Source organism: Ranitomeya variabilis, chromosome 3 (genome assembly GCF_051348905.1).
Source record: "Ranitomeya variabilis isolate aRanVar5 chromosome 3, aRanVar5.hap1, whole genome shotgun sequence".
NCBI classification, from domain to species: Eukaryota; Metazoa; Chordata; class Amphibia; order Anura; family Dendrobatidae; genus Ranitomeya; species Ranitomeya variabilis.
The window spans coordinates 447,349,055-447,373,676 of NC_135234.1; the positions used below are offsets into that span (position 1 = coordinate 447,349,055).

The window sequence follows — 24,622 nt, forward strand, 5'->3', positions numbered from 1 at the left end:
TAAGCCTTGCTGTTCTCGTGCCAGCGGTTTTCTTTTGCCTTTGCCTGTTCCGAAAAGGCCTTGGACGCACATTTCCATGGATTTTATTTCGGATCTTCCAGTATCTCAGAAAATGTCTTTCATCTGGGTGGTGTGTGATCGTTTTACCAAGATGGTCCATTTGGTGCCCTTGCCTAAGTTGCCTTCTTCCTCCGATTTGGTTCCTCTATTTTTTCAGAATGTGGTTCGCTTGCACGGCATTCCTGAAAATATTGTGTCTGATAGAGGATCCCAGTTTGTGTCCAGGTTTTGGCGGACTTTTTGTGCTAAGATGGGCATTGATTTGTCTTTTTCGTCGGCCTTCCATCCTCAGACTAATGGCCAAACCGAGCGAACTAATCAGACGTTGGAAACTTATTTGAGATGTTTTGTTTCTGCTGATCAGGATGATTGGGTGACTTTTTTGCCTTTGGCCGAGTTTGCCCTTAATAATCGGGCTAAATCTGCTACTTTGGTTTCACCTTTTTTCTGTAATTCTGGTTTCCATCCTCGTTTTTCCTCGGGTCAGGTTGAGCCTTCTGACTGTCCTGGGGTGGATTCTGTGGTGGATAGGTTGCAGCAGATTTGGAACCATGTGGTGGACAATTTGAGGTTGTCACAGGAGAAGGCTCAGCGCTTTGCCAACCGCCGCCGCGGTGTGGGTCCCCGACTTCGTGTTGGGGATTTGGTGTGGCTGTCTTCTCGGTATGTTCCTATGAAGGTCTCCTCTCCTAAATTCAAGCCTCGCTTCATCGGTCCTTATAAGATCTTGGAAATCCTTAACCCGGTGTCTTTTCGTTTGGATCTCCCAGCATCGTTTGCCATTCATAATGTGTTCCATAGGTCTTTGTTGCGGAGGTATGTGGTACCTGTGGTTCCTTCTGTTGAGCCTCCTGCTCCGGTGCTGGTCGAGGGCGAATTGGAGTACGTGGTGGAGAAGATTTTGGATTCTCGTATCTCTAGACGGAGGCTTCAGTATTTGGTTAAGTGGAAGGGCTATGGTCAGGAGGATAATTCCTGGGTGGTCGCCTCTGATGTTCATGCGGCCGATTTGGTTCGTGCCTTCCACGCGGCTCATCCTGATCGCCCTGGGGGTCTTGATGAGGGTTCGGTGACCCCTCCTCAAGGGGGGGGTACTGTTGTGAACTCTATTTTTGGGCTCCCTCTAGTGGTCACAAGCGGTACTGTGTAGTGTTGTCTTTCTGCAGGTTGCAGCATCAGCTGGTTCGTTATCCTTGGTTGGTTTCCTATTTAGCTCACCTGGATACTCAGTTCCTTGCCTGCTATCAATGTATTCAGTGCTCTTCAGATTCCTTGTGGCTACCTTGCTCCCAGTCTCTCCAAGACAAGCTAAGTTTTTGTTTGATCATTTTTTGATTATCAGCGTTCATTATGTTTTTAGTCCAGCTCGCTAAAATGTGATTTCCTCGCTTGCTGGTTGCTCTAGGGGACTGAGTTTCTCCCCCCACACCGTTAGTTGGTGTGGGGGTTCTTGAAATCTCAGAGTGGATATTTTGTAAAAGTTTTTTACTGACCGCATAGATTCCCTTTTCTATTTTCTGCTATCTAGTATTAGTGGGCCTCATTTGCTGTATCTGCTTTCACCCCTGTGTATGTGCCTTCCTCTTACCTCACCGTTATTATTTGTTGGGGGCTTCTATATCTTTGGGGATTATTTCTCTGGAGGCAAGAGAGGTCTTTCTTTCTCTCTAGGGGTAGTTAGTTCCTCAGGCTGGCTCGAGACATCTAGGATTTTTAGGCACGTTCACCGGCTACTTCTAGTGTGTTTGGATAGGTTCAGATTTGCGGGCAGTCCAGTTTGCCACCTCCCTAGAGCTTGTCCTATGTTTGTTACTTAGCTGGAGTAATTTGTGATCCTCAACCACTAAGGATCATAACAGATGGTACCTCCTCCTGAGCCTCGGCAATCTCAGCCTCAACCTCGGTAGTGAGAGCCGAAACCACAACACCCTTTTGGAGGATGGGTACTGGATCCTCCCGAGGTTCTCCCCCCGGAAAACACCTGGACAGAGCATCCACCTTAGTGTTTTTAGACCCCGGTCTGTAAGTGACAACAAAGTTGAACCGCGTGAAAAACAATGCCCAGCGAGCCTGCCTGGGAGACAGACGCTTGGCAGACTCCAAATAAAGCAAATTCTTATGGTCGGTAATAACAGTAACCTGATGAACCGACCCCTCCAAGAAGTGTCGCCATTCCTCAAAGGCCAACCTGATTGCCAACAACTCCCTGTTGCCGATATCGTAGTTACGTTTGGCGGGTGACAGTTTCTTGGAAAAATAGGCGCATGGACGCAAGTCACTCAAAGATGAGCCATGTGACAGCACCGCCCCCACACCAACCTCAGACGCATCGACTTCCACAACAAAAGGTTTCGATACGTCTGGCTGCACCAGAATGGGGGCTGAAACAAAACTGTTCTTAAGAAATTCAAATGCGCGCACAGCAGCCTCAGGCCAAACGGAGAAATTGGTACCCTTCTTAGTCATGTCAGTTAGCGGTTTAGCAATGATGGAAAAATCTTTGATAAATTTCCTATAGTAGTTAGAAAACCCAAGGAACCGCTGAAGTGCTTTCAGGTTATCAGGACGTTCCCAATGCAGCACCGCTTGCACCTTAGCGGCGTCCATTTTAAAACCAGAAGCAGACACAATATAACCCAAGAAAGGCAACTCTTGAACAGAAAATACACATTTCTCAAGTTTTGCATACAGTTTATTCTCTCTGAGAAGCTGTAACACCTGCCTGACATGATCTAAATGAGTATCACGGTCGCAAGAATATATGAGAATGTCATCTAGGTACACGATAACAAATTTCCCCAAAACATGCAAGAACACATCATTAATGAAATGTTGGAACACTGCAGGTGCGTTAGTCAACCCAAATGGCATCACCAAATTTTCAAAATGACCCTCAGGGGTATTAAAAGCCGTCTTCCACTCATCACCTTGACGGACTCTTATGAGGTTGTACGCCCCCCTGAGGTCAAGCTTGGTAAACCATTTAGCACCTGCCACCTGATTGAACAAATCCGGTATCAATGGCATAGGGTATGGATCACGAACCGTAATCTGGTTCAACTCCCTGAAATCCAGACACGGGCGTAATCCGCCATCTTTCTTCTTCACGAAGAAGAACCCTGCTGCCACAGGCGAGGACGAAGGCCTGATGTGCCCTTTGCTCAAACTTTCAGCAATGTAATCCTTTAACGCTTGTCTCTCTGGACCGGAGATGTTAAACATCCTTGCTTTAGGCAATTTGGCCCCTGGTTTAAACCTGATAGTACAGTCATAGGGACGATGTGGTGGCAACTCTGAACAACCCTTCTCAGAGAACACATCCACAAAATCCAGAAGTGACTCCGGAACGCTTGAAGTCACAGCAGACACACATGTGGCCAGGCAATTCTCCTGGCAGAACTCGCTCCACTGAATTATGTCCTGAGTTTTCCAGTCAATTACCGGGTTGTGCATAGACAACCATGGAAAACCCAAAACCACCTGTGCAGGAAGATTCCTGAGCACCTTACATGTAACCTGCTCGGAATGTAGAACCCCAATGTGGAGTTTCACCTCAGCCACAAACTCAGTAATCTCCCCCTGTGAGAGAGGAGCAGCATTGATGGTGACCACGCGGATAGGATGAGGCAGTTTTTCAATCCTAAAACCTGCTGTGCGCGCAAACTCCTCATCAATGAGATTTGTGGCAGAACCACTATCCACAAAAACAGTAATTGGCAGCTCACTGCCAGCGATAATAACCTTAGCAGGGAGCATGCATTGAGAAACCACCATGGAGGATATACATAAGCTCAGATTGGCCTCTGAGCTTAGAAGTTTTCCGCCGTTGCGTTTTTCTTAGACAGCCGAGGACAGATGTTAACAAAATGACCAGTTTTACCGCAGTAAAAACAGGCTCCCTGCTTCCTGAGCACAGGGGCTCGGCGCTTAACATGTGACACCCCTGCGATTTGCATAGGCTCCGCGGGCTCACCTGCAGCAACCTCATGTGAACCTAAACCCTCTCCCATAGGCGGTGTCTCATGCTCCCCCTGACGCAAACGGCGATCAATGCGGGCAACCAGACACATAGCGGAATCTAGAGAAGCAGGAGTCTCGTACATCAGAAGGGCTTTTTTAACCCTTCCAGAAACCCCATGAATAAACTGACTCCGCAGCACGGGATCATTCCACTGTGTGTCGACCGCCCAGCGACGAAATTCAGAACAGTAATCCTCTGCAACTCGCTCCCCCTGGCGAATAGTGCATATCTTAGATTCTGCTAGAGCCATTCTGTCAGGCTCATCGTAAATGTTTCCAAGAAAGGAAAAAAAACTCTCCACAGAGTCAAATGCAGCAGAATCAGATGGCAAAGAGAACGCCCATGCTTGGGGATCCCCGCTTAACAATGACAACACCAGGCCCACATGCTGAGCCTCATTACCCGAGGAGATCGGGCGCATACGGAAATATACTTTGCAAGCTTCACGAAAAGAAATAAATTTACTGCGTTCCCCAGCAAACTTTTCAGGCAAAGGAAACTTAGGCTCAGCAACTCTACCTGTCGCTGCAGCTTGCACATTAGATACTGCTAGTCCCTGTTGCTGCACTGCCCCCCTCAACTCAGTGACCTGTAGGGACAGCGCCTCCAACTGGCGGGTTATGGAAGTCATGGGATCCATGGAAAAAAAAAAAAAAAAGGAAACCTTTTTTTTTTTTTATTTATTTTTTTTTTTTAAGGCCGATTATAATGTCACGGGAAGCTTAGGTGGGCAAGAGCTAATAACCCGGGCCCCTGCAATTTCCCTCAGACTAGGGAAATCCTGGCTGACCCTCTACCTAGAGTTTACACTGATGGTGTGCATGTCTAGGCCTCCACCCTCACCCTATCTCCTGTTTCAACCCTAGGCTGAAACCAACCATAGAAGGAAATCTTCTATTTAATGCTGTTCAAAGTAAGGAAAGCAATATGCAAAGGAGCAAGATAATGGAGAGAATTAATGACCCTAGAACCTCATTAATTGTATCATATACTACTGAAATAATAATGAACGCAACCTTTTAGTGACTGACATCCATGTATGCAAAACGTCTAAACATAATGTGCAATATAAGCAGTAAGATAAATAACATGGAAAAACAATGAAATATAAAAAGAATATCAAGATGTGCAAATAAGCTAAAGTTGCTGATCACAGACAGATTCTGTATAGGATCTATCAGAAGCCAAAGTAAGAAGTATTCCAAAGTGCCGTAATATAGCTCCCAAGGACAAGTGCACGATTGCACACGATAAAGCAAAAAGTCAAACAGCTCACAATCCCCATCTTTAACCCCTTAGTGACAGAGCTAATTTTGACCTTCATGACCAGGCTAAATTTTTTAAATCTGACCAGTGTCAATTTATGTGACATATTGTACTTTGAATATAGATAAGCACCATTCAAAAAATTGATCAAAAAGCGGGAGTGGGGAAGACCAATAGAAAGGAGAAAAAGAGGGTACAAAAAAAAACAAAACACCAATTAATACTAAAATGAATGGGCCTGTGTCGTCATGTGGGCCCTAGCTAAGCGGTTCGAGGGGCCTTGACACAAAGTCACAATTCCCAATTCAATATACATAACTAAGTAAATTAAATGTTACTAAATGAAATACACTGACAAATTAATTGTTTAAAATAAGCAGCGATATTTATAATAAATAATTAAAAAACATTAAGAATTCCTCAATAAATATACAATGAAATAAATAATTAATCAAATACCATAATTTATTTGATGTTTAAAAAGAACCAAGTCAACCCAGCAACTATACTCAAATGCCATGGTTCATTAGAGGCATGGGAAAATAAATAAATAAATATTGCAGCAAAATATCCATAGCAGTTTGTAGCCCTATGGTGAAGATATTTACACCTGCATCCGATAAGTGAACTTCTTCTGCCCTATAAAGACGTGAAAAAAAGCCTACAAGGTTTGCATGCCTGTAAGAGAAACCTCTTAGTTGAGGCTTGAGGAGGTTCTCCATCGGCTCTATTCTAACTTGCTGTACACAAACTGCTCGGAATGCACAACAGAAGGACCATATACCGCATTTTTCGGACTATAAGACTCACTTTTTCCCAAAAAATTTTTGGAGGAAAACAGAGGTGCATCTTATAGTCGGAATGTACTTACAATTAGCATGGTGGCAGCAGAAGTCAGGCGATTCTTTTGGCGGTCTGATGCTGCAGGGCGATGATCTCACTCCCATCCTAGGCTGGTGCGGCAGGTTCGGCAGTGCTGGGGCTTAGGCGACGTTTTGTGAAAGCCCGAAGCCCCCGCACTTCTATTGTCTCAATGCTGTGGCCTCGGAAAATAGCCGCCGGAGGCTGCGCATGCGCTGATTGAGATCTCAGCAATGAGATCTAGGTGCCAAGCTCTCAATCTGCGCATGTGCTGATTCCAGTGGCCTTTTTCCCAGAGGTAACAGCATCAAGGGAATGGAAGTACGGGGGCCCCGGGCTTTCACAAAATGTTGTTGGAGCCCCCGCCCCACAGATAAGCACTATTCAACTTTCGTAATTGATTAAAAAAAAGGGGAGTGGGAGAGACCATTAGAGAGGAGGAAAAGGGGATACAAAAAAAATAAAACAGCAATTAATACTAAAATGAATGGGCATGTGCCCCTGTGTCCCCCTAGTTAAGTGCTTTGGGGGCCTTAGCAATGTAATACATGGCCAACATGTACTGTAACAGTATTCTGTATACGGTAAAGATGGAGGGAGATGAGGACAATTTTCACTCGATTTGCAATTTTGATGACTTGCAGCATTTTGTGATGCATTGGTGTCTTAATTTATTATAATTGTACATTGCTTAGGGTGAATTTAGGAGAAAAATAGATGTAATTCTTTTCCATGGACCAGTGAGTCTATAAAGCGATAAAACATGAGTAATTGATTTGTCCACCTTGAAACCTGCAGATTTCATTCCGAGACATCATTTACTATCGAGATGAGGTATAACATTATTTCCTCTCTACACAGTTCGTATCTCTCATAGAGGAAAATCTCACCAAATTTTGAGTTCTCTCTGTAAAATGAAAGTAAAGCCTACATCCCTGTAATAGAGGGAAAGCAACCAATTTACTAAAAACAGGTTTTTCAGAAAATGCTGATTTCATTTTATGTCCCTTTTTCTGCTTTTCTCAGAAGTGATAGGACTTACTATTTTGTTTCCCATTTATAAAACCTCTACAATTTCCCCCGAACTACTGTAAAATTATGTCTCTCTCAGTTGCGGTCAGGTGACCGCCTAATTAGGTGCTGAGGAACGCTAAGGACAACAGGATCCCTGGTCAGGAAACAATGTTCTAAGAACTAGTTAGAATTGATATCTATATATATATAAAAATGTCTAAGTGTCTGTTTGTCTGTAACCGAAATCCCGCGTCCCTGATTAGTCGCGCCCGGCTGGCCTCGACCAATCGGCATTCATAAATAATCTACATACATATACTAGAACGAGAATAACATGAAGGACAGTCTGTGAGGGAGAGAATAACATGGAGGTCAGTCTGTGTGGGAGAGAATAACATAGAGGACAGTCTGTGAGGGAGAAAATAACATGGAGGACAGTCTGTGAGGGAGAAAATAACATGGAGGACAGTGTGTGTTTGAGAGAACAACATGGAGGACAGTCTGTGAGGGAGAGAATAAAATGGAGGACAGTCTGTGAGGGAGAGAATAACATCGAGGACAGTGTCTGAGGGAGAGAATAACATGGAGGACAGTGTGTGTGAGGGAGAGAATAACATGGAGGACAGTCTGAGGGAGAGAATAACATGGAGGACAGTCTGTGAGGGAGAGAATAACGTGGAAAACGGTCTGTGAGGGAGAGAATAACATGGAGGACAGTCTGTGAGGGCGAGAATAACATGGAGGACAGTGTGTGAGGGAGAGAATAACATGGAGGACAGTCTGTGAGGGAAAGAATAACATGGAGAACAGTCTGTGAGGGAGAGAATAACATGAAGGACAGTCTGTGAGGGAGAGAATAACATGGAGGACAGTCTGTGAGGGAGAGAATAACATGGAGGTCAGTCTGTGAGGGAGAGAATAACATGGATGACAGTGTGAGGGAGAGAATAACATGGAGGACAGTCTGTGAGGGAGAGAATAACATGGAGGTCAGTCTGTGAGGGAGAGAATAACATGGAGGACAGTGTGTGAGGGAGAGAATAATGTGGAGGACAGTCTGTGAGGGCGAGAATAACATGAAGGACATTCTGTGAGGGAAAGAATAACATGGAGGACAGTCTGTGAGGGAGAGAATGACATAGAGGACAGTCTGTGAGGGAGAAAATAACATGGAGGACAGTCTGTGAAGGAGACAATAACATGGAGGACAGTCTGTGAGGGAGAGAATAACATGGAGGGCAGTGTGTGAGAGAGAATAACATGGAGGACAGTCTGTGAGGGAGAGAATAACATGGATGACAGTCTGTGAGGGAGAGAATAACATGGAGGACAGTCTGTGAGGGAGAGAATAACATGGAGGACAGTCTGAGGGAGAAAATAACATGGAGGACAGTCTGTGAGGGAGAAAATAACATGGAGGTCAGTCTGTGAGGGCGAGAATAACATGAAGGACAGTCTGTGAGGGAGAGAATAACATGGAGGACAGTCTTTGAGGGCGAGAATAACCTGGAGGACAGTCTGTGAGGGAGAGAATAACATGGAGGTCAGTCTGTGAGGGCAAGAATAACATGAAGGACAGTCTGTGAGGGAGAGAATAAATGGAGGACAGTCTGTGAGGGAGAGAATAACATGGAGGTCAGTCTGTGAGGGAGAGAATAACATGGAGGACAGTCTGTGAGGGAGAGAATAACATGGAGGGCAGTGTGTGAGAGAGAATAACATGGAGGACAGTCTGTGATGGAGAGAATAACATGGAGAACAGTCTGTGAGGGAGAGAATAACATGAAGGACAGTCTGTGAGGGAGAGAATAGCATGGAGGTCAGTCTGTGAGGGCGAGAATAACATGAAGGACAGTCTGTGAGGGAGAGAATAGCATGGAGGACTGTCTGTGAGGGCGAGGATAACATGGACAGTCTGTGAGGGAGAGAATAACATGGGGAACAGTGTGTGAGGGAGAGAATAACATGGAGGACAGTCTGTGAGGGAGAGAACAACAAGGAAGACAGTGTGTAAGGGAGAGAATAAAAATTTCCCCTGTTTTTAAGTTTATCATATGGTAAAATAAATGGTGTCTTTGAAAAATATAAAGTCATCCTGTAGAAAACAAGCTGTCATACAGCGATAGATGACTAATAAAGTTTTGACTCTTAAAATAAAGACAGGAGAAAAACAATGGCAGTGTGTCCAATGGGTTAAAACATAAATATAAGCACCAATGTTTATATGAATACTAGATAGTGGCCCGATTCTAACGCAACTGGTATCTACTATATAATCATCTAATTCTGTCTGTTTGTCTGTAACGGAAATCCCGCATCTCTGATTGGTCTCGCCAGCTGCTTGCAAACAATCAGCGACAGGCGCAGTCCGGCCGCGAATTGGTACGGGATTTGAACCACGCTTCGCTGATTGGTCGTGCCAGGCTGGCCGCGACCAATCAGCGACAGGCGCAGTCCGGCCGTGAATTGGCATGGGATTTAAATCACACTTCACTGATTGGTTGCGCCAGGCCGGCCACGACCAATCAGCGATATTGGCTCGGAATTTAAACCCTGCTGCGCTGATTGGTCGCGCCCCACCGGCCGCAACCAATCAGTGATATTGGCGCGGGATTTAAACACCGCTTCACTGATAGTGCAGCGCCCCAGAGTCCTGGTCGTTGCAGTACTGTTGCTCCGCCACTAAGAGGAGTGATGGTACGTCTGATGGCACTTAAGGAGTTCACCTGACCAGGTATCACAGTCACACATTACACTTCACACTCTGGCCTCCAGGGGGAGCAAAGGGTTCTATGTATTAGGCCACTCCTCACAATTTGGTAAAACTGGGGGTTGGATAGGAAGTTAGAGAGAAGCTGACCGGGTTCGATCCAGGCAACATCCTGTCTCAGAGGGTGTTGCAGGGGAAGATTCAGGGGGGTCCCTGTCAGGGGTGGGATCCTGACAGAGACCTAGCGAAAAGGACAGATCGTTACGGAACCGCGCCTGCACCTGATTGCGGAGGTATCTTAAGAAAGGACACGAAGCGAGGTTTATTGTGGAGAAGCGAGAAACGAGATCACAGCACAAAGGAGAATAGAACCAGTAGGAGTCGTGCCTTAAGATCGTGGCAACATCCTACTGAGGCGCGTAGCCGGTGGCCGGAACGCAGAGGAAGTATTGGGCTCCAAGCATTACTTCAAACAGCGGCAGGGCAGTTGACTTTAGGTTGGCTGTCTCTCCTAAATCACCTAAGCAGACATAGGAGGCAATTGTGGGAGAGGGGCGACTCTAGGGTCCCGGAAGAACTCCAGGCCTACCCGTCATACGGGTGCGTCCTAGCCATATCATCTGGGGGACGGAGAGAACATCAGAACAGAAACGAGAGTTGTGAGAAAGAACATCAGAAACAGACACAACAGTTGTGAGGACTATCCCGTGGTGCTCAGCAGGGAGGTACTACAACACACAGGCTCTAGAAGGTAGGCACTGATTTCCACCTGCAAAGGGAACTCTGGATGTGCCTTCGGACCGGCCGGTCTCAGCCAGCCCTGTTAGCAGTGCTCTGGATTGCGGACCCTGAAGCCTTCAGTAAAGAGGTAAAGAGACTGCAACCCTGTGTCCTCGTTATTCATCGCGACTTGCAACACGCACCACCATCATACCTTTCATTGGACGCCCCTTAGCAGGGTCACGGACCGGGTCTAGCCACCGTGACAACCCCAGGACCGAGACAGAGAGGCCCGGTACCGAGTACCCCGCGGCCCTGCGTCTGGGGGCGCTCCAACTATGTATATATTTTACCCAGAAAATCCTGTGTATTCATTGCATTATTCTTAAATCTTGATAAATAAACTACTTTCATATTCTAGAATACCCGATGCGTTAGAATCGGGCCACCATCTAGTAATGCAGCGCCCCAGAGTCCTGGTCGTTGCAGTAATGTCGCTCTTCCACCAGGGGGAGTGATATTACGTCTGATGGTACTAAAGGAGTTCACCTTGCCAGGTCTCACAAGTCACACACTACAATTCACACTCCAGTCCACCAGGGGGAGTTTTGCTTCTATCTATTAGGGCACTCCTCACACACGGGTAAAACTGGTGGGTTGGGTAGGAAGTCAGTGAGAAGCTGCCTGGGTTTGACCCAGAGAGGACCTGTCAGGCAGACAGGGGGAGAAGGAGGAACATCTGAGCTGCAGACAGAGGGTCCCTGTCAGGGGTGGGATCCTGACAGAGGCCTAGCAAGAGGTAGAATGCTACAGAGCTGCGCCTGCACCCCATGCGGCAGCATCCTAAGAAAGGACACTGTTATGACCCCAATGGCGAGGGTCTCAGAGGAACGTGGAAGTCTGCAGAATACAAAAATCCAGCTCATAGGGCAGTGGTAACTGGGTTGACCATATATCTACTCCTAACGCCAACACTAAAAGTAGCCGGGGATCATTCCTACGTTGATTCTAGATGACACGCGCCAGCCGGAGAATCTAGCTACCCCTAGTAGAGGAAAACAAAGACCTTTCTTGCCTCCAGAGAAGGGGACCCCAAAGCTGGATAGAAGCCCCCCACAAATAATGACGGTGAGGTAAGAGGAAATGACAAACACAGAAATGAACCAGGTTTAGCACAGAGAGGCCCGCTTACTGATAGCAGAATAAAGAAAGGTAACTTATATGGTCAACAAAAACCCTATCAAAATCCACACTGGAAATTCAAGAACCCCCGAACCGTCTAACGGTCCGGGGGGAGAACACCAGCCCCCTAGAGCTTCAGCAAAGGTCAGGATGTAGATTTGGAACAAGCTGGACAAAAATACAAAACCAAAACAAATAGCAAAAAACAAAAGGCAGACTTAGCTGATATAACTGGAACCAGGATCAGTAGACAAGAGCACAGCAGACTAGCTCTGATAACTACGTTGCCAGGCATTGAACTGAAGGTCCAGGGAGCTTATATAGCAACACCCCTAACTAACGACCCAGGTGCGGATAAAAGGAATGACAGAAAAACCAGAGTCAAAAAACTAGTAACCACTAGAGGGAGCAAAAAGCAAATTCACAACAGTACCCCCCCCTTAGTGAGGGGTCACCGAACCCTCACCACGACCACCAGGGCGATCAGGATGAGCGGCATGAAAGGCACGAACTAAATCGGCCGCATGAACATCAGAGGCGACCACCCAGGAATTATCCTCCTGACCATAGCCCTTCCACTTGACCAGGTACTGAAGCCTCCGCCTGGAGAGGCGAGAATCCAAGATCTTCTCCACCACGTACTCCAACTCGCCCTCAACCAACACCGGAGCAGGAGGCTCAGCAGAAGGAACTACAGGCACAATGTACCGCCGCAACAAGGACCTATGAAATACATTGTGAATAGCAAACGACACAGGAAGATCCAGACGAAAAGATACAGGATTAAGGATTTCCAATATCTTGTAAGGCCCAATAAAACGAGGTTTAAATTTGGGAGAGGAGACCTTCATAGGAACAAAGCGGGAAGAAAGCCATACCAAATCCCCAACGCGTAGTCGGGGACCCACACCGCGGCGGCGGTTGGCAAAGCGCTGAGCCTTCTCCTGTGACAACTTCAAGTTGTCCACCACATGATTCCAGATCTGCTGCAACCTATCCACCACAGAATCCACCCCAGGACAGTCAGAAGGCTCCACATGACCCGAAGAAAAGCGAGGATGGAAACCAGAGTTGCAGAAAAAAGGCGAAACCAAGGTGGCGGAACTAGCCCGATTATTAAGGGCAAACTCAGCCAACGGCAAGAATGTCACCCAATCGTCCTGATCAGCAGAGACAAAACACCTCAAATAAGCCTCCAAAGTCTGATTGGTTCGCTCCGTCTGTCCATTAGTCTGAGGATGGAAAGCAGACGAAAACGACAAATCAATGCCCATCCTACTACAAAAGGATCGCCAGAACCTGGAAACGAACTGGGATCCTCTGTCTGACACAATATTCTCAGGGATGCCGTGCAAACGAACCACGTTCTGGAAAAACACAGGAACCAGATCGGAAGAGGAAGGCAGCTTAGGCAAAGGAACCAAATGGACCATCTTGGAAAAGCGATCACATATCACCCAGATAACGGACATGCCCTGAGATAGCGGAAGATCAGAAATGAAATCCATGGAGATATGTGTCCAAGGTCTCTTCGGGACAGGCAAGGGCAAGAGCAAACCGCTGGCACGAGAACAGCAAGGCTTAGCTCGAGCACAAGTCCCACAGGACTGCACAAATGACCGCACATCCCTTGACAAGGAAGGCCACCAAAAGGACCTGGCCACCAGATCTCTGGTGCCAAAAATTCCCGGGTGACCTGCCAACACCGAGGAATGAACCTCGGAAATGACTCTGCTGGTCCACTTATCCGGGACAAACAGTCTGTCAGGTGGACAAGTGTCATGATCTCTGCAGACAGAGATCATAGCAAGCCTATAGAGGGACAAGCTCTCGGAAGATGGAACTATACTGACCATGAACTAAGCCTGCCGCGCAACTAGAAATAGCCAGGTAGCATTTCCTATTTATAGCTAGATGCCCAGCTCTGGCCTAAGACCTAAATAGCTAGCAGAGGGAAATATAAGACCTGGCTCACCTCTAGAGAAATATTCCAAAGAAGACAGTAGCCCCCCACATATAATGACGGTGAGTTCAGATGAAACAACAAACGCAGCAGGAAAATAGTTTTAGCAAATTTGAGGTCCGCTTACTAGATAGCAGAAGACAGATAGTATACTTTCATGGTCAGCAGAAAAACACTAACAAAACACCATCCAGAGATTACCTTAAACTCTGGCATTAACTCATAACGCCAGAGTAGCAATCCCTGATCAACGAGAGCTTTCCAGACACAGTAACAAAACTTCAGCTGTGAACTGGAACAAATAGGCAAAACAAAACATGGACAAAAGTCCAACTTATCTAGAAGTTGTCTAGAAGCAGGAACAAGCACTGAGAGGCATCAGATAACATTGTTGACCGGCAAGAAACCACCAGAGAAATGAGCTTAAATAGCGACACCCACTACTGATGGAACCAGGTGAAACAGGAAAGAGGATGACAAGTCCAATTCCACAAGCGGCCACAGGGGGAGCCCAGAAACCAAATTCACAACAGACAAGACTCAGGCCTATCAGCCTGAAATCTCTGCAACACACGTCGCAGATCCGGAGAAATAGCTGACAAGATAACTCCATCTTTAAGAATACCAACAGGATCAGCGACTCCAGGAGCATCAGGCACAAAGCTCCTAGAAAGAGCATCGGCCTTCACATTCTTTGAACCTGGTAAATACGAGACAACAAAATCAAAGCGGGAGAAAAACAATGACCAGCGGGCCTGTCTCGGATTAAGGCGTTTAGCAGACTCGAGATACATCAGATTTTTGTGATCAGTCAAGACCACCACACGATGCTTAGCACCCTCAAGCCAATGACGCCACTCCTCAAATGCCCATTTCATGGCCAACAACTCCCGATTGCCCACATCATAATTTCGCTCGGCAGGCGAAAACTTCCTAGAGAAAAAGGCACAAGGTTTCATAACAGAGCAACCAGGGCCTCTCTGCGACAAAACGGCCCCTGCCCCAATCTCCGAAGCATCCACCTCAACCTGAAAGGGAAGTGAGACGTCAGGCTGGCACAAAACAGGCGCCGAAGTAAACCGGCGTTTCAACTCCTGGAAAGCCTCCACGGCAGCAGGAGCCCAGTTAGCTACATCGGAGCCCTTCTTGGTCATATCCGTCAAAGGTTTCACAATGCTAGAAAAATTAGCGATAAAACGACGGTAGAAGTTAGCGAAGCCCAAGAACTTCTGAAGACTCTTAACTGACGAGGGCTGAGTCCAATCAAGAATAGCTCGGACCTTGACTGGGTCCATCTCCACAGCAGAAGGGGAAAAAATGAACCCCAAAAAGGGAACCTTCTGTACACCAAAGAGACACTTTGAGCCCTTGACAAACAAAGAATTTTCACGCAAAATTTTAAAGACCAACCTGACCTGCTCCACATGCGAATCCCAATTATCAGAAAAAACCAAAATATCATCCAGATAAACAATCAAAAATTTATCCAGATACTTCCGGAAAATGTCATGCATAAAGGACTGAAAAACTGAAGGCGCATTGGAGAGCCCAAAAGGCATCACCAAGTACTCAAAATGACCTTCGGGCGTATTGAATGCGGTTTTCCATTCATCACCTTGCTTAATGCGCACAAGGTTGTACGCACCACGAAGGTCTATCTTGGTGAACCACTTGGCACCCTTAATCCGGGCAAACAAGTCAGACAATAGCGGTAAAGGATACTGAAATTTGACAGTGATCTTATTTAAAAGCCGATAATCAATACAAGGTCTCAAAGATCCGTCCTTTTTTGCCACAAAAAAGAATCCCGCACCAAGAGGGGAAGAAGACGGACGAATATGTCCTTTCTCCAGAGACTCCTTGATATATGAACGCATAGCGGTATGTTCAGGTACCGACAGATTAAACAGTCTTCCCTTAGGAAATTTACTGCCTGGGATCAAATCTATAGCACAGTCACAGTCCCTATGAGGAGGCAGTGCACTGGACTCAGACTCACTGAAGACATCCTGATAATCAGACAAATACTCCGGAACTTCCGAAGGCGTAGAAGAAGCAATAGACACAGGCAGGGAATCCCCATGAATACCACGACAGCCCCAACTTGAGACTGACATAGCCTTCCAGTCCAGGACTGGATTATGGGTCTGTAACCATGGCAGCCCTAAAACAACCAAATCATGCATTTTATGTAAAACCAGGAAACGTATCACCTCGCGGTGTTCAGGAGTCATGCACATGGTAACCTGTGTCCAATACTGCGGTTTATTTGCTGCCAATGGTGTAGCATCAATACCCCTAAGAGGAATAGGATTTTCTAATGGTTCAAGAGTAAAACCACAGCGCTTAGCAAATGAGAGATCCATGAGACTCAGGGCAGCACCTGAATCTACAAACGCCATGACAGGATAAGATGACAGTGAGCAAATCAAAGTTACAGACAGAATAAATTTAGGTTGCAAATTACCAACGGTGACAGGACTAACAACCTTAGCTATACGTTTAGAGCATGCTGAGATAACATGTGTAGAATCACCACAGTAGTAGCACAAGCCATTCCGGCGTCTATGAATTTTCCGCTCATTTCTAGTCAGGATTCTATCACATTGCATTAAATCAGGTGTCTGTTCAGACAACACCATGAGGGAATTTGCGGTTTTTCTATCACATTGCACCGAATTAGGTGTCTGTTCAGACAACACCATGAGGGAATTTGCGGTTTTGCGCTCCCGCAACCGCCGGTCAATTTGAATAGCCAGTGCCATAGTATCATTCAGACCTGTGGGAATGGGAAAACCCACCATAACATTCTTAATGGCTTCAGAAAGGCCATTTCTAAAATTAGCGGCCAGTGCACACTCGTTCCAATGTGTCAGCACGGACCATTTCCGAAATTTTTGGCAATACACTTCAGCCTCGTCCTGCCCCTGAGACATAGCCAGCAAGGCCTTTTCTGCCTGAATCTCAAGATTGGGTTCCTCATAAAGTAAACCGAGCGCCAGAAAAAACGCATCAAGATCAGCCAATGCCGGATCTCCTGGTGCCAGCGAAAAAGCCCAATCCTGAGGGTCGCCCCGTAAGAACAAAATAACAATTTTTACTTGCTGAGCAGAATCTCCAGATGAACAGGGTCTCAGGGACAAAAACAATTTACAATTATTCACGAAATTCCTAAACTTAAACCTGTCTCCGGAAAACAGTTCAGGAATCGGTATTTTAGGTTCTGACATAGGATTTCTGATAACATAGTCTTGTATGCCCTGCACACGAGTAGCCAGCTGGTCCACACTTGTAATCAAGGTCTGGACATTCATGTCTGCAGCAAGCATAGCCACTCTGAGGTAAAGGGGAAGAAGAAAAAAAAAAAAAACAAAAAAAAAAACTCAGAATCTTCTTTCTTATAATCCCTCTTCGGCAATGCATTAAACATTTAATACCGGCCTGGCAAACTGTTATGACCCCAATGGCGAGGGTCTCAGAGGAACGTGGAAGTCTGCAGAATACAAAAATCCAGCTCATAGGGCAGTGGTAACTGGGTTGACCATATATCTACTCCTAACGCCAACACTAGAAGTAGCCGGGGATCATTCCTACGTTGATTCTAGATGACACGCGCCAGCCGGAGAATCTAGCTACCCCTAGTAGAGGAAAACAAAGACCTTTCTTGCCTCCAGAGAAGGGGACCCCAAAGCTGGATAGAAGCCCCCCACAAATAATGACGGTGAGGTAAGAGGAAATGACAAACACAGAAATGAACCAGGTTTAGCACAGAGAGGCCCGCTTACTGATAGCAGAATAAAGAAAGGTAACTTATATGGTCAACAAAAACCCTATCAAAATCCACACTGGAAATTCAAGAACCCCCGAACCGTCTAACGGTCCGGGGGGAGAACACCAGCCCCCTAGAGCTTCAGCAAAGGTCAGGATGTAGATTTGGAACAAGCTGGACAAAAATACAAAACCAAAACAAATAGCAAAAAACAAAAGGCAGACTTAGCTGATATAACTGGAACCAGGATCAGTAGACAAGAGCACAGCAGACTAGCTCTGATAACTACGTTGCCAGGCATTGAACTGAAGGTCCAGGGAGCTTATATAGCAACACCCCTAACTAACGACCCAGGTGCGGATAAAAGGAATGACAGAAAAACCAGAGTCAAAAAACTAGTAACCACTAGAGGGAGCAAAAAGCAAATTCACAACAGGACACGAAGCGAAGTGTATTGTGGAGAGTGAGAAACGAAGTCACAGCACAAGAAGATAACACCGGGAGGAGTTCTGCCCCGAGATCGGCAGCCTCCTTCTGAGGCGCGTAGCCGGTGGCTGGAACACCGAGGGAGTAATTGACTCTACGCATTACTTCAGAGACTGGCAGGACAGTCAATTCCAAGTTGGCTGCCCGACCTTAATACCTAAGAAGACACGGAGGCAAATTGTGGGAGAGGGGCGTCTCTAGGGTCCCTATAAATAAGCTCCAGGCCTACCCCGTCATACGGGTTGTCCTGTCCATACCATCTGGGGGACAGAGAGAAAGAGAGAACATCAGAAACATCTACAAAGGTTGTGAGGACTATCCCGTGGTGCTCAGCAGGGAGGTACTACAACACACAGGCGCTAGTAGGAAGGCTACTGATTTCCACCTGGTTAAGGGAACTCTGGATATGCCTTTGGACCGGCCGGACTCTGCCTGCCCTGTGAACGGTACTCTGGACTGTGGACGCTGAAGTCTTCAGTTAAAGGTAAAGAGACTGCAACCTTTGTGTCCTCGTTATTCATTGCGCCTTACAACATCCACCATCACTACCTACACATCTGGAAAGCCCTGGGGACATACAGTACTTCACCTGTGGGAAGGTATACCATCTAGCTGCCACTCCATCACCCCAGCGGACCCCTAAGCAGCATCGGTCACCCTGACCAAACACCACAGGTGGCATCACGAACACTAGACAAACTACACCTTTAATTTGACGCCCCTCACAAGGGCCACGGACCGGGTCAGGCCACCGTGACATCCCCAGAATCGAGAGAGGGATAGACCCGGTACCGAGTACCCCATTGCCCTGCTCTGGGGGCGATCCAGTAAAGTATAAAGATGCAGAGCTAAAAATATATAAAAATGTCTATAAATAGTGTGACAGGGTCACTGGCACAGTATATGAAGGGAGATATGTGTCACTGCACATATTGGTATCAGTGATGTAAAACCAGGATATTTTTCCTCCAGCACACTATGTGCTGAGAGGGTTAATTTAAAGTTGTATACATGGGCTGCTTTTATGTAGATACACATAGAGTGGGAGGGAGAGTGCTCACCATATCTCCTACTGCAGAGTCGACATCGGCATGTGTACTAACAGGACCTGAGATGATGTCACGGTCAGGTGATCATCACATAGTCTGGGTAAAACAGCTTATCTGGAGAGTCAGTTGTTGTGACTTAGGAGAGGAGGAACTCCCACGTGGCTCCAGGAGGAGCTAAGGACATTGTGTGGCGTCTGCAAGTGAAACCTGCAGAGAAAGGACTCTTTTGCACTTTGTTTTGTTAGACGTTAAGCCAGGAATGCTCTGCTTATTTTCCCTGTACCCTGCTTTGGTCTATTCTGACTATAATAAACCAGCAGGTAATTTACTACCAAAATGTTCCTGTGTCTGCCTTAAGAAGCAGCTGAGCGTGTCAACCCCTCCCAACAGTTTAACTTTAGAAATATTTAGTTTCTGAGCTTAATGAGTTTTTACAGTCAGTAGCTGCCTGCTAGTCAGTGTTGTATATATTAATTTGTCCAATACAGTTGTGGACACCATGATGGGGACTGTAGCGCACCACTGGTGCCGATCATTTGACAAATCAGTCACTGCCATTACTTTCATTGTACTGCTGCTATGACAAAGCCGATGTGAACAGGGTATAATCTGTATGTTTTTCAGGCAACGGTTTTATGTGACTTGATGTTACTACACGTACTTCCAAAAAGGAATTATTACAAGGAGAAAAAATTCAAGCATGCAAAAAGTGAAAAGGTATCTTTTATTTTAAATTATTAGTACACTTGCATTGATTAATACATTCATTATGAGTTTTATTTGTCAGTGTTCATTTAAAATGACCCATTTAATGACCTGTAATCTTGGAGCTGAGCAAGATGCTCCATATTAAAATATGCCCCATATGATGCTGCACAAAGGTTAATGGTGGCCCCATAAGATGCTCCATAGAATAATATGCCCCTTATAATGCTCCATAAAGGTTGATGGCCCTACAAGATACACCAGAGAATAATATGCCCCTTTTGCTGCTCCATAAAAGGTTGATGGCCCCATAAGATGCTCCATAGCATAATATGCCCCATATGCTGCTCAATAAAGGTTGATGGCCCCATAAGATGCTCCATACGCCGTCATGGATTAAAACCCTGCAGTGAACACAAGGTCCCCCTGCTCGTGCTAGCACATGTCCAGGCCTGTTTGAAGTTCACCAATAACCATCTGGATGATCCAGAGGAGGAATGGGAGAAGGCCATGTGGTCAGATGAGACCAAAATAGAACTTTTTGGTATCAACTGCACTTGCCGTGTTTGGAGGAAGAAGGAGGATGAGTACAACCCCAAGAACTCCGTCCCATCTGTGAAGATGGTGGGGGAAACATCATACTTTGGGGGTGCTTTTCTGCACAGAGGACAGGATAATTGCACCGTATTGAAAAGGAGGATGGATGGGGTCATGTATCGTGATATTTTGGCCAACAACCTGCTTCCGTCAGTAAGAGCATTGAAGATGGGTCATGACTGGGTCTTCCAGCGTGACAATGACCCGAAACACACAGCCAGGGCTACTAAGGTATGGTTCTGTAAGAAGCATTTCAAGCTCCTGGAGTGGCCTAGCCAGTCTCTAGACCTGAACCCAATTGAAAAGCTTTGGAGGAAGCTGAAAATCAATGCTGCCCAGTGACAGCCCCAAAACCTAAGCGATCTGGAGCAGATCTGTATGGCGTAGTGGGCCAAATCCCTGCTGCAGTGTGTGCAAACTTGGTTAAGAACTACAGGAAATGTCTGATCCTTGTAATTGCAAAGTTTTCTGTAAAAAATATTAAGTCCTGTTTTTCTATTTTTCAAATACTTATTTCATGCAAAAAAATGGTAATTAATTATGAAAAAATCAAACAATATGATTTTTTTAAGACTATGTCTCTCACAGTTGAAGTATATCTACGATACAAATCACAGACCTCTCCATTCTTTGTAGGAGGTAAAACTTGCAAAATCACCAGTGTGTCTAATATTTATTTATATATATATATATATATATATATATATATATATATATATATATATATATATATAATTTTCAATCACCCTCTTTTTCCCATGCCGAAATAAGGTTACAAAATTAAAGAAAAAAAAAATAGACATTGCTGTGTTCAAAAAAAGTGTGATCTCAATAATGTAGAGTTAATTAAACCATACGTTAAAGAGAACCTGTCACCATTATTTTGTAATGATCAAGGGAACCTGTCACCAGTTTTGGCTGATATAAGATACGGCCATCATCTTTCAGGGCTTATCTACAGCAGGCATGGACCTGCAACACCCATCGGACCAGACCGCCCCCCGGGTGAGTATAATATAACTTATTTTTCTTCTCTTGCAGGTCAGATTGGGGGGTTATCTACAGCATTATAGAACGCTGTAGATAAGCCCTGAAAAGCGGTGGCCTAAACTCTTATCGGCCAAACCTGGTGACAGCTTCACTTTAAGTCATGGCTTTAATGGTGCTGTAGTATAGATTAAACTAATACCTTTGGTGAAGAAATCCACTTTGTGATTCTTCTCTCATCACCATTTGAAGTTTTCTGCTGATTAGATTTTGGTGCACGGGGGCCAGACTGTACACAGGATCTTCTCTGCCCTGTCTGATTCTCCAGCCCGTCTGCCTTCCTCCGGTCTGTGAATGACAGGTCACTGCTGAGATTTCAGACAGAGGAGGCAGATCATTCACAGACCAGAGGCAGGCGGAGGGGCCAGGGAATCACAGACCGTGAGGAGAAGACCCCGGGTACAGACCGGCCCCTGTGCACCGAAATCTAATCAGCAGAAAACTTCACATGGTGATTACAGAAGAACCACAAAGCGGATTCCATCACCAATGTTACCAATGTAATCTGTATTAGGCTAGGTTCACATTAGCTCTTCTGTGTGCAGCATATCATCTGCATGCGCAAACAAAAACACTGCATGTGCATGCGTTTGAGTTTTTTATGCGCATGGTGGAGGCGGTGACATTATTTTCTGGACATGCACAGTCTAAAGTACGCATGCGTATCGAACGCATGCGTACGCATGTCCTTGCGTATCAATGCGTTCCCATAGACACTAATGTGGTTCTTAAAAACATGTTACACAATGTTAAAGATATGTACGCATGACGCATTCGGAGGTATGCAGATCATACGCTGCGCACAGAAACGGTAATGTGAACCCGGCATTACAGTGCCATTACAGACATGTCCTTAATTTACATTTCAAAATTGTCTGACGGGTTCTCTTTAAGTACAGAAAAGAAAAAAAATTTAATAAAAGAATTGCAGTTTCGCAGATGCTGCACTTCCCTAAAAAGATAAAATAAAAAGTGATCAAAATGTACCCAAAATGGTATCATTGAAAACTACAGCTCAGCACTCAAAAAAAGGTTCTCACCCAGCATCGGAAAAATAAAAAGTTACAGGTCTCAGAAAATAGAGACACAATCAAATTTTTATTTACAAAGATTCTGAACATTTTTCTAACCACTAAAATATAGAAAAAAACTTTACAAGTTTGATTTTGCCATAATTTGAAAAGGAGAATCCTATTCATATGGGATATTTACTACACAATAAACACCAGCAAAACAAAAAAGTAATGGCAAAATTGCATTTTTCTTTTTCCACCCATTTCACCATGCTTGGATTTATTTTCCATTTTTCAATACTCTGTATGGTAAGATCAGTTGTGCTCAAAACTACAACTCATCATGCAAATGTATGGCCTTATACGACAATGTAATGAAAAATAAAAAAGTTATGGCTGTTGGAACAAGGAAAGAAATAGATGAAAGCATAAACATGAAAACTGTCCGAGTCCTTAAAGGGAATCTGTCACCCCATTTTTTGCCTATAAGCTAAGGCCACCGCCATCAGGGACTTATCTACAGCATTCTGTAAGGCTGCAGATAAGCCCCCCGATGTAACCTGAAAGATGTACGGTCCGGTACGATGACGTCCTCTTCTTTGCTTACTGTCGCGGCTCCTGCGCAGGCGTACTTTATCTGGGTGAGAGATTCCCTTTAATGGGGTTCTGTCTCACATTAGCTTATTTCTACATGAGGCAAATAAAATCAACACTGGATACTATTGTGGTGGCCTAGAAACAATTATGAAATACTCTGTATGATCCAAGACCACCAATGTGTTAAACTCACGTCAGTTTCAACAGTGTTTTTTTATTACAGAAGTACTGTCATTGCTGAGGATAGTTAGCCATATTCATTACTTTAACAAGTCCGTCTGCTTTGTTTCTGTTATTTCAGAAAACAGTAAGTAAAGAAGATGAACCAACTTATGCTAATTATTTTCAAAATGAAAATTCAGAGAGTCCTGGGGTCCCAGACACAGCAGTTCCTAGTTAATAGAAACAAGCATGATATGTCTCAAAAGCAGAAGGTATGCATTAGAAAAGACACTATGAATATTAAATTATTTATAATCCACTTAACTGTCTACTTATGGGGGGCAATTTTTTGTTACTGAAATGCAGGTGTTTGGGGCTAAAAAAATCATTTTTGTAATCTGGTTTCATTAATATTTTTGCACCATTTGCCTTCTATAGCCTCTGTGTTGCACTGACAATTGCTGGTTGCAGAATGAGTTAATTGAGAATATTCTTATCTGTCATTTCTGAGCTCTTTCCAGCTGATTTATGATCAGTGGTGGACAACAATGGTGGTGGTGGACAATGGTTATTGCGTTCTTACCCCTGAAGACACTATGTGAATACTGTCCTACGTCATTGTACATATTAGGATGTGGTTATGTATAGTACAGTATAGGACTACTTGGATAGGACGACATGTCGCGAAACACTGAGCTTGCAAAACACCAAAGGTGGCGACAAGCTAGGTGAATCTGTGTACTTCACAGACCCTGGAGTATACTTCAGTGGAAAGATACTGTGTGTGTGTGAATACTATACATTGCGAAGGAAGCATCCATAAGACCTTGTACTTTCTACCCCTTGTAAATAACACTTACCAAGTTACCCTTTAGTAAAGACAACTTTAGAACGTTAAGTCTCCTTTATTGAACACTGAAATCTATGATACTGGCCGGCCAACACTACTGTAGCCAGGCGACCTGCATGGGCGCAAGACCCTCACAGCACCAATATCAACACCCAGCCAGGATCCACTCTTTCATGTAGTATGCTGTGTATAACAGGAGAAGACAAGTGTCTTGCCCATGGCTACAGGCCCTCACTGCGCTACACTTGGCGAGTGTTGCATTTGTCAGGACCGTGCAGTGCAAAGAACACTTGGGTGACAAGCAAGATGGTGACTGCTGGACAGTCTAAGATGGTGCTGTGCAAGGACTTCAAAATGACGGTGAGTGTAGCAAAAGGGCGAGACAAATCCACCCATCATGGATGAGCCAGAAGCAAAAATGTGCAAGGCGGAGTCTAATCCTTAATCAGGCAAACCAATGAAAGGGAATACCACAACCAAAAGCACCCGCCCACATCAGGGAGTGACAGTCGTTGCAGAGTGAAGTGAAAGGAGAAGATCCGCCCAGCAA

The 24,622-nt window shown here is 45.3% G+C and overlaps 1 protein-coding gene across 1 annotated transcript in view; it reads left to right on the forward strand.

Moving 5' to 3' along the window:
- LOC143816293 (P2X purinoceptor 1-like) overlaps positions 1–24,622 on the forward strand; it is a 207,433-nt gene that overhangs the window by 171,311 nt on the left and 11,500 nt on the right. Inside the window, exons 12-13 of the mRNA XM_077296495.1 lie at positions 19,726–19,818; positions 23,362–23,494. Of these exons, the coding sequence (XP_077152610.1) occupies positions 19,726–19,818; positions 23,362–23,460 (192 nt within the window). The 3' untranslated portion in view covers positions 23,461–23,494. The remainder of the gene's footprint in view (positions 1–19,725; positions 19,819–23,361; positions 23,495–24,622) is intronic.